Source organism: Tupaia chinensis, unplaced genomic scaffold (assembly GCF_000334495.1).
Source record: "Tupaia chinensis unplaced genomic scaffold, TupChi_1.0 Scaffold143933_1, whole genome shotgun sequence".
Classification (NCBI taxonomy): domain Eukaryota; kingdom Metazoa; phylum Chordata; class Mammalia; order Scandentia; family Tupaiidae; genus Tupaia; species Tupaia belangeri.
Genome location: NW_006203784.1, coordinates 389,209 through 400,896, shown reverse-complemented (window position 1 = coordinate 400,896; position 11,688 = coordinate 389,209). Strand labels below are relative to the sequence as shown.

At 35.0% G+C, this 11,688-nt stretch overlaps 1 protein-coding gene across 3 annotated transcripts in view; it reads left to right on the top strand.

Annotated features, from left to right (window-relative positions):
- Positions 1-11,688, top strand: part of SPOCK3 (SPARC (osteonectin), cwcv and kazal like domains proteoglycan 3) — a 478,023-nt gene that overhangs the window by 170,234 nt on the left and 296,101 nt on the right. For 2 of the 3 annotated variants that reach the window (XM_006165500.2, XM_006165499.1), the window contains exons 3-4: positions 3,641-3,649; positions 3,747-3,792. In XM_006165500.2, the coding sequence (XP_006165562.1) occupies positions 3,641-3,649; positions 3,747-3,792 (55 nt within the window). The remainder of the gene's footprint in view (positions 1-3,640; positions 3,650-3,746; positions 3,793-11,688) is intronic. The other variant, XM_006165501.1, reaches the window with a different exon arrangement.

Sequence of the window (11,688 nt, the reverse complement as noted above, 5' to 3'; positions counted from 1 at the left end):
AAAAAAAAAAAAAAAAAAAGAAAAAGAAAATGTTAGAAATAACATGAAATCACTAGCATAGGAGGGCCTAATTAAATGATTTTAAATATACGCAAAAGGGTATTAGGTAGCTATTAACTATTTTGAAAAAAAATAGTTATGGTTGTAAAATGCTATAAAAAATTAAGAATCTGGAAATAAATTTGAATGTATACTATGTTCTCAATATTATCAAACATTTGTAGAAAAATCCGTTACTGGTAAGAGTGTATTTTGTAGGATGTATTCATTCTTTCTTTCTGTATTTTTCGATCACTCTATATCAGTTCTTCTCAAATGTTGCTCTACAGACATTTGGCACTATGGTGACATAGTGCCAAAAATGGTGACATTTTTGTTTATTGCAGCTTAGAGAAGAGTCCCTACTGATATCTGTTGAGTAGAGTCCAGCAATGCTGCTGAACAGCTTGCAGTGAGTAAGACAGTCCCCAATCGCCCACATAGCAAAGAGTGGTCTGGTCCAAAGTATCAATGGTGCAAAGGTTGAGAAACTGTGCTGTACATTAGATTTGCACTTTATTTAAAATAGGAAAATAAAAAAGGGACACAGCATTAGAAACACAAACAGGACAGTTTAAATATTAATATAATACACAACTTTTCTTAGACTAAAAATCATTATTTCTTTACATATAAGAAATTGGAAGCTGTGTAATGTTCAATTCCTTTGGTCTCTATAATACACTAATGTAAGCATTCGAATGTAGGTGACAAGAATCCAGCTTTTCCTATTGAAACACTCAGGCTTATTTTCAGCTGTCTAAACCTGAATTTCTCCAATTCACGTGCACTTCTTGAAGTTGTTTTCTAAATCCGTGGGGCTCATTTTGGATCTAAATTGAAGCCTAAGAACAGCCTATATCACACAAAGCTTTTGGAAACAAAGGAAATTACAATTAAATGAATGCTTATGTGAAAATACTTTTATTTCCCATCCTACCAAAATAATAGCTTCACCTAATTAAACCTTAGGAATAATTAAACCATATATAAAGCCACATATATATATATTTATGTGTGTATATATGTATATATACATATATATGTATAATACATATATATATGAAGCTTTATATATATACACATATATATGTATATATATATATACACATAAATATATATAATATGTAAATAAACATATACATTTATAGATAGATACAGATACATAAAGAGAGAGATTTGTGAGGATATTAAGAACATGTACAAAAACAACTCTAGTGGGCTTCCTGCTTTGTTTTTCTATGCTCGATTAGATCCCCACAATAGCCAGCCTTCTGGGTTGCTCTTGACATATCCAAAAGAATGAGGCCTATGTTTTACATTGTGTCCCAACTAACCAAGGGTACAAGTGTTACTATTCTAATCTATTCATAAGAATGTAAGGTCCAGGTCATTACCTTTTCAGAATTAATGCAGCTAATACATTGTAATTTGGTCTTCAAGTTTGCTTGAAGTCATAGTGGCCTGTGTTACTCATACTCAGTGCTAGGCAGGCTAGGACCATATGGGAGGCCTGGGTTCCAGTCCTGGTCTGGCCTAAAGCTCGTGAGTGGAGGCTTGCCCCTATAATCCCAGATATTCAGGGAGACTGAGGCAGGAGGATCACAAGAACAAGGCTAACCTGGGCAGCATAGAGAAACCTTGTCTGAAAAGGAACCACACATGGTGGTATGTCCTTGTAGTCCCAGTTGGGAGGCTGAGGCAGGAGGATTAGGACAGTAAGACCCTGTGTTTAAAAAAATAAAATAAAGTTTTATATAGCCAAATTATTTCTCATATGCTTATATCTAGCTTTTTTTGGTTATATTTCAGGAGAAACTTAAAAAATATTAACTGTCCAACTCCTCTTCACTCTTAGAATGATAGTCATTATGTCCAAAAAGTAAAACATGATTGTAAAAATAGAGAATGGTACCTAGATATGTTTTGATCCTCAATTCAAGTTGTAAGAAGTGTAGTGGAACCATTTCATTTCTAAGCTAAGTTTCATAAGAATTCTATGTTATAGCTGTTTTTAAAAATATATTATAAGAAGAGATGAGATAATCAACACTTATTTAATTATCCAGTGGCATTATCCTCCCTTAATCTAATCCTACATAGTGTAGCACAAAACCAGTTATTGTGTATTGCCGTGATTTGCACCCTCTTAATATAACCTTGTCTGACCATTATACAAGACTAAAAGAGATATCATCTGTGCTTTTTCCTTCCTTTTTTCTTCTTCATATCATTTTCTTTCATTTGAAATTGATGGGGTGGGAGTACCGAAGGTGGTGGTGAATGATCAGACACAGTAAGAAAAACTTCAAAATTACTTTTTTTTCTAAATAAGGTAGAGAATTATGCTTATTTCCATTAATTATAACACATTCTGTATTTTCCTCTTTGTGCATTAGTATGGAGTAGCAAAGAGGTAGAGAGAAGATTCATAGACTCTCTGTCTGGCCCTTTTGTATTCTAGGTTCTATAGATTTCCAGTTAACTGGTCAAATGGGTCTAAGAATGAGGTAGAAAGTGTTACTCCATCACCATAATATGCTACCCTCCCCTAGGGCAGGTTACTATAGCGAAAACTGTATATTAATTTGAACAGTGATCTCTTTTTTAAATTTACTATAAAAAGACACAGACAGATTACCTTTATTAGGCTTTGATATAATTATTTTTTCCAGAGAGATTTTTACTGTAGGATGCATGTACTCACTGGAGAGACAGAGAGACTGCAAATAAGAAATCACCTACTGGAGGGGATGGCCATGCTGCAATAATTTCTTCTCCATTCTCCTCTGGGGAGTTTGGGCACACATGCACACATAACCAGAGTGAGTTTGAAGCTACCAAGTCTGAGACTTGAACTGCAGTTGGCCATGTGGGAGTCCCACAACATAACCACTATAGCATCTGCTGGTCCCTACTTTTATAAGACTTTGAGAGTGCTACAAACAGTAAACAAACTACATCTAGTCAACTTGACTTCATTTTTTTCAGTTCTTTTCAGCAGTCATTGCCCCACTTTTGGGTTGCATCATCATATTTACCAACTGTATTGTAAATATATATATTTTTTTCCACATCAAAGATTTACACTTTAGGCAGGTGTGCATTTTTTTTAGACTCTCGATTGAATTCTGATGAACTCCTCAGATATTCAATTAACGTATGAATGATGTGCATAAAGTATATTTATACTCTGTGGGCTATTGCAGAATTACTTGTATTTTTCCCTGCTATATTAATGGTTCTATTTACTATTATACTAGTGGAAAATGAAGTTGTGTAATTGGAAACCGGTAAGATACTTTATAGCTTATTAGCTTAAGGTAATTATCTGCATGTTGTATTACACATTGAAAGGCAATAGAAAGTATTGCATTATAATATTTAGGAGAATTGGCAACCCAAAATAGTTAACTTGTTATAGCAACCGTTGACTTGCAATGAAAATGAGCACATTTATTGAAAGACATTTCTGTAACTTGTAAACAGTATGTTCCCTCTTGATAACTATTCTTTTTCTCTTGTTTCTTTTTTTTTTTTTAAATTTTTGTTTATTTATTTATTTTATTTTTTTTTTATAATTTGCTGCTTGCCCTTGCAGGAAGTAGAGGTTTGTATACAGCTTCTGTGTTTCACATTTTATTTGAGATTTTATACCAATTCTTAATTACTCATATACACTCAATCCACACTGTTTTCCCCTTTAGGATGATTATTTCCGCGCGTGGAGTCCAGGAAAACCCTTCGATCAGGGTAAGAATCTCATTATTTTAAAATAAAAATCTTCACATGTTTATAGTCACTGGACATTTAAAACCATTTAATCATCTGAATAAACTTTAAAATATTAAAGATGAAAACTTACATGAATGGAAAAGCACATGGAATAATTACTTTTATTTCAGTAAAATATAGTTAGAAATAAGGTACCTGGGCATCATGATTATTATAAGGATGCTTTTATTTTTAGATACATATTTGAGATTATGTGTTTAGACATTCAGACTTCACTTTGTCCATTTTGGGGGGATTGAAACAAGTCACCTTATCTATTTTTGAAATGTGTTCACAGAGCAGTAGATTCATTTGTTCAGTTTCAAAACAAATGGCTTGCCTGTCTCTTTTCCAGGTAATAAAAGTTCTCATTTAAAATGGAGAGGATCAATAATTAGACTCAACTGAAGTCTTAGCAGGCTCCCAAAGAAAGAAGCCTTATGCAAAACTAGTGTTCCTCCTATGGGAACCAGCAGTTGGCGTAATGGCTATGTCGCTGGACTCCCATGTAGTAGACAGCGGTTGACGTTCCGGACCCGGTGACTTAGAACTCACGCTGGGCGCGTGTGCGTGCGTGCCCAAGATCCCGAAAGGAGAATGAAACAGAAGGGATTGCGGCGTGACCATCCCCCCTGGAGGGTGATTTCTCGCTTTCTGTCTCTGTGTCTCTCTCTGTCTGGCGAGTGCACGCGCTCTACAGCGAAAACCTCTCCAAAAAAAAAAAAAAAAGTAGTATTCCTCTACTTCTGCACACACAGCTTGCAGTTGCTTACCTTAAGTAGGCAAAGCACAAAGTGTAGGTGGAATGGAAATATTCCTACGTGCTTCATGAGAACAGAAATCGCTAACTCAATGCAATCATAATTATATAAATGACTATAAGTGTTTGTTCACAAAATTTTATAATATTTGAGGCTGAATGGTGTCACAGCAGTATAATGTGGAGGTCTCTAAGGCAGACCCACATTGAGAGGTTACTGGTTCACAACCAGAGACCTCCCTGGGTACGAAGGGCTCACTGAAGCCAGGGCAGGATTACAACATCAGGACACTGCTAGGATGTTGTATCTCCATCTCTCTCTCTCTTCCTTTCTCTGTCTCTATCACTTATGGAATAAATAATATTAATTTTAAAAATTAGAGAAAGGAATTTTCATTTCAAAGTTTAAGACAAAAAAATCATTCTACTTTATGTGGAATATATTCATTCTACAAGATAATACTCCATGAAGTAAGATCACTTAGAAATCTTTTCAAGAATATTTAGGTAAATGAGTTAATAATACATTATGAAAGGGAGTTTAAGATTTTTGCCATGTTTCCAACTTTCGATATAATATCTAGGATAAATGCTATAAAAACCAACCTCTGTGAGTGAGAACCAATCTGTGTGGGCAGTCTTCTACATTGCCATTAATCTGGAGTCTAAAAATGTCATTTGTACCCAATCCTCCCTGTAACATTTGCTTCTAACTTTTACGTTTAATTTGATTTCACTATCATCATCCAGATTTTTACCTGTAGAATCTATATTTTAAAATTCAAAAATATTTTTTGACAGCATAACTAATGAAAAATAAGGATATGTAGACTGAGATGGGTTTGATGTTTTTTTGAGAAGTGAATTTTTTTGGTGGAATCATAAACTGTGAAAAATGGGAATTATCTGTGCAATGTATATAAACACTTAAATTTGTCATAGTTAGCACATAAGATATAAAGATGCAGCACAATATATTTTTGTTTGTTTGTTTGTTGGGGGAGGGGGTATTTTCCTATAGGGTGCATGTGCTCACCAGAGAGACAAGAGCTAGAAAGTGAGAAATCACCCACTATGGATGACCACACCACAAACCCTTCTCCTTCGTTCTCCTCTTGGGATTTTGGGCACATATGCACACATGCCTGTCATGAGTTTTAAGCTGTCAGGTGTAGGACTCAAACCATAGTCAACCATGTGGGAGTCCAATACCTTAACCACAATGCCACCTAGTGGTCCAATCTTTTCTTTTTGTATGTGTGATAATATATTTAATTACAATTTACTTCCTGTTTAAAAAAAAAAAAGATTGCTATAGAGAAGGCTTCTAAATTAAGATAATATATAAGACTGATTTGCTTTTTTTTAAAGTTTTTTTTTAATTTAGAAATTTTTTTTTATTGAGAGAGAGTTTCAGAGGACATTTCAGGGTGCCTTGAGACATGAATTGCTGATCACCCTTGTGGCCTCCAGCATTGCAGTCACGCTAACACCTGCATTACCATGACTAGGCCTGATTTATTTTAATTTTCAAAGACTCTCTAGCCTGCTAACTTGTTAAAAGCATCATATTTATCATGCAGAAAATAGCTTATGATAATAGTTAATATTTATGGAGAGTATTCTATATTTAGTCACTATCCTAAGTATATTATGTAAATTAGATAATTTAATCATTATGTTTATCCTGCAAGGTAGACAAGGAGGTTGAGGGATTGAAAGAGGTTAAATTCTTGCCCAGGTGGTATTCCTACAAAGTGGAAGAGTCCGAATTGGGATTCCAGCAGTGTGAGTCCTGAACCTTGTATCCTAACAACTATGTGCTACTGCAATGCTTAAGATTCACTTCAATGAAATTGTTATAATAATGATATTTTGAAGCTAGTTTTTTAAAATATTAATTCACTTCAACAAACAATAGAGCTAGAGCTTTTTTGTTTCTATATTTTAAACAAAATTCTGTGTACTATTAGGTTCCAGGGTTTGACTTAATGAGATATGTAGTTGATAAATATACCCAAAAAGTTTTGTATCAAAAAATGAAATAGCTAATAGATTCAGATATATGTATTTGTTTTTTACTTTGAGTCAAATTAACCAACCCATTTGTAGACCAGACTGAGGAGTGACAAAGATTACCTTGTTGCCTTTAGGTCTGAATAAGATAAATAGCGTGCATCATTTGTAGAGAATAGACTTAAGATATGCTAATTTCTAATATGTTTCTTATTTTTTTCTGAATAACAGACTTATTATTTTCAAACAGTGACTGATCAAACAGAAAATAAGATTATAAGTTTTTATTATTTTGGATATATTGGTTTTTTTTTACATCCGTGTCCCATCAAAATAAGTTAATTTTCTCCTATTTCTCTTTTTTGGGGGGCTTACATTTTCAAGACAGAGCAAAGAAAAAGTTGTCTTGGACTACAGTTTTATGCTGTTATTTATAAAATAGTTCCAGTCTGTTCTGTTGCCATTAACAGATAATTAATTTATAAATGAATAGAGACATATTCAGTTCATGGAGGTTTGAGGTCCAAAGTCCAGAGGCTGCATCTCGTGAGGGTCATTTGCTGCATTAGAACATGGTGAAAGGCAAGAATACATACATCTGTATCCATGGGTGTCTATTCTGGTTCATTTCCTCTCCTCATAAGCTCGCCAGGAGTTAATAATAGGTCTCCACATTAGTGACAGTGACCTTAATCCTAATCTCTTTTTTATTTTAAAGAATTATTTAGTTTTATTCATTAATTCATGTATTTTAATTTGACCAGAGTGAGAGAGATAAAGTGAGAAAGTTAGCCTCCAGGTCTGGGACTCAAACAGTGTGGGAGTGTCCAGCGCCTTAACCAACATGCCATCTGCTGGTCTCCAGTCCTAATTTCCTTCTAAAAGTCCTACCTTTAAGAGGTGTCATTGGATTAAGTTTTTACTTTTTAATCCCATTATAAACAAATCTCAATTTGCAAATTTGGGGGAGGAATGTACAGACCACTGCGTTCTGTTACTGACCCTCAAGACTATACATATTTCTCATATAAAACAAAAAAATTATCCCAATCGTCCCCAAAATCTTAACTCATTTCAGTACCAACTCAAAAATCCATAGTCCAGTATTTATCTGAGACACAAGGCCAACTCTGTCCAGCTATGAGCCTGTGATCAAAACAAATTACATGCTTCACTAAATATCTTAATAAATCTAAATATTTTCAATAGCAAGCACAGCTGAAATATACATATCCATGAACACAAGTCTGACTTTAAGCATAAACCTCAGTGAATAGAATGAACATAAAGTTGATAATAACACATATGTTGATGTGCTTGATTGAGCCAATATACAATGTACTGTGAATGGAAAAATCTCATTTTGTATGCTATAATGATGTACAGTGAATGAATGTAAATAAATAAATAAAAATAAATTTTAAAAAAGATAAAAAAAAACAACAAATTACATGCTTCCAAAATACAATGGTGAGTTGGATAGACATAGGAGAGATCCCACCTTTGTAAACTAGAGCTAATTTGTTTTTTACCCTTCTATTCCCATCACAGTCATGTCTCAGTTTTTGAATTTTGGGATGATATTCAAGCCATAGATTTAGATATTGATTTTAAATTATCTTTTGGTCCATTTTTATAGAACACTCCATAAAACATACATAAGAACATTATATATAGCATAGAAACATCATAATTAACTTTATAAAAATGTCAATTAATATTTCATAATATGAATGGTATGATTTTCAGGCATAAAACTCCTTACTACATATATACATCAATGTGTACAGATGTAAGTACACACATGTATAAAGATACAGATGCGTATTTATACATACACAAACACACATTTGCATCTACAAACTTGCTTCTAGATAGTATCAATGGATTGTGCACATGGGTCTTGTCTACCTTCTGACTTGTCTATGCACAGATTTTTTTATCTCATTTAAGTTTGTTTTCATCAGCACAATATTTTCAGTTTACTAAGAGTTTGGGGGAAATATAATGACTTCAGATGAGTTTAAGTAAAACTGTTTTGATGATGGTAAATTTGCTACAAAGTTAAAAAAAAAAAAAGTACACAAATGCCAAAAATAAATTGCTTTGGATTTCTCCACATTAAATTTTCTGTGCCATTACCTCTCATCATTAATATGGCTAATCAGGAGTTGATGCAACAGAGATCAACTGAAAAATAGTTTTAATGAGGATATGCATCTTCTTGAATAAGGCATAGCATTTCTGCATTTACTATGGCAAATAAAAGTGAGGGAGAAAATATCTGGATGGACCAAGGATAGCAGCATAGTAATAGTGTTAAACAATTTAACAAAGGTTTGGAGAAGTATTCTATAGCTTTAAAAAATAAATATTCACTTTTTATCTTTCATTGTGTTAACCCTGCCTTGGTTTTGGTCTTGGATTAATTTTAGCATGTAACAGATAAGTCACTAAAAATGTTTTTAGACCTGACTCCTGACTTTTTTTTAAACCTGCCAAATGTTATATCTACAATGATCTTCTTTCATTTTAAAGTTATTTTCTCTAGTATGTGATAGACACCTTAGTGCCCTGAGATGAGAGAATTGGAACTAAATATGCTTTCTCTTATTTCCCTAAGTTTGCTAACCAAACCAGCTTTGAGCCGTTCTACATAGTATGTACCATGGCAGTGAATTGTAATCAATAGATTAACAATGAAGAAGCTGAATTTAAATGGATCTAGGAGGGCCAGCCTGTGGGTTGGGATTAAGGGCACTGTACCCTACATGGCCAACTGAATGGTTTGAGTCCTGACCTAGAAGCTCAAAAAACACACCAGGTACATGTGTGTGCATGCTCCATATCCTGAGAGGACAGACAAATGAAAGAGAAGGGATTGTGACACCACACTCCATTGGGGTGCTTTCTCCTTTTCTCTCTCTCTCTCTCTCTGTCTGGCACATGCACATTTTGAAAAAATAAAAAGAAGTGAATACATAGATACAGGGGTTTCAGAACAAATTAGTTTTATTTTTTAATGTTTAATTTTTTTTTCCCTACTTCTACCAGTTTTTTTAGGAAATGACACTAGAAGGAAGAAATGTCGCTGTGGCTTAAATCAACAACACAATCCCCCTTTTTGTTTTTAAAGAGAGAGTTTTACTATGGGGTATGTGTGTTCAATGAAGATACAGAGAGAAGAAAGTGAGCAGTAACCCCCAGGGTGATGGCCATGTCCCCCAATCCTTCTTCCTCCATTTTCCTCTTGGGATTCTGGGCACACAGCATGAGTTTCAAACCTTTGGGTCCGAGACTCCGCCCACAGTCGGCTCATGGAAGCCCAGTGCTTCAACCACATCACCTGCTGGCCCCACCCTTCTTCATTTTTTAAAGTTTTATTTTATTTTTTCTGAGAGGTGAAAGCAGAGAAACAGACAGGCAACCCCACTGGGTCTTTACACTATGGTCAACTCCCATAGACTCAGTCAGCTAGAATCGCTGGGACATGTGCACAGCCAGAGTGTACATGAACCAGGGCCTTCCGCACATGGGGCCAGGATCACCAAACATTTTGTCACTGCTGTGCCACCACTGCTGGCCCCGACACCCTTGCAGCAGTTCAAACTCGTGCTCTCCTCCTAAACCAGGATCTCTTTGGGTAGGGCAGCCGGGATCCTATTGACTAATTAGATTCATTCAACAAGAGGAACATGAGAAAACCATTTTAAAACGTAAGCTGCTCAAAAACTAGCCAGGAGAGACAGATACATGAATAGTTAGTTTTGTAACTGGACGAACCAGTCTTGCAAGGTTTGGAGGAAGGGAGAGTGAGAAAAAAAAAACTCATCTCTTTGAAAGGACAGCCAGGATGTTTGTATGTGTGTATGTAGCTATTGCTTTTGTCTTTTCAGGTTCAGTTCTCAAAGCTTTATCTTATTCCAATCATTTTCCCCACCCATTAACAAAACATCTCACAGAGAACAACAGTCACTGTCTGACATGTTTCATCTCTGGCTGCAAAGGAAAACCTGTTAAAATTCCATTGAAGCTTTAATTTCCTTCAATGAATGGAGTTGTTCATACTATAATGGCGGTAATTATTTCCAAAATTGGAAAAAACAAACAAACAAAAAAGCTAGTGTTTGAGAAAATGCACCCCAAACTTCTCTTTCTCTTCTTAAAATGCATTGTCATACTTCTGAAGACAAAGGTTACACAGATTAGAAAATATATTAGCTCTCTCCGCAATACCTTTAATTTGGGCCTTCCGCACATGGGGCCAGGATCACCAAACATTTTGTCACTGCTGTGCCACCACTGCTGGCCCCGACACCCTTGCAGCAGTTCAAACTCGTGCTCTCCTCCTAAACCAGGATCTCTTTGGGTAGGGCAGCCGGGATCCTATTGACTAATTAGATTCATTCAACAAGAGGAACATGAGAAAACCATTTTAAAACGTAAGCTGCTCAAAAACTAGCCAGGAGAGACAGATACATGAATAGTTAGTTTTGTAACTGGACGAACCAGTCTTGCAAGGTTTGGAGGAAGGGAGAGTGAGAAAAACAAAACTCATCTCTTTGAAAGGACAGCCAGGATGTTTGTATGTGTGTATGTAGCTATTGCTTTTGTCTTTTCAGGTTCAGTTCTCAAAGCTTTATCTTATTCCAATCATTTTCCCCACCCATTAACAAAACATCTCACAGAGAACAACAGTCACTGTCTGACATGTTTCATCTCTGGCTGCAAAGGAAAACCTGTTAAAATTCCATTGAAGCTTTAATTTCCTTCAATGAATGGAGTTGTTCATACTATAATGGCGGTAATTATTTCCAAAATTGGAAAAAACAAACAAACAAAAAAGCTAGTGTTTGAGAAAATGCACCCCAAACTTCTCTTTCTCTTCTTAAAATGCATTGTCATACTTCTGAAGACAAAGGTTACACAGATTAGAAAATATATTAGCTCTCTCCGCAATACCTTTAATTTTCACTTGTGTACATGAATATCATTTTTTTTTTCATGTTTAGATGGTACGTATTGATGGTCTTCAGAAACAATAGAAAGGCCTGAACCATGCTTCACAATAGAGGCATAGTAGTATCATAATGTTGCTT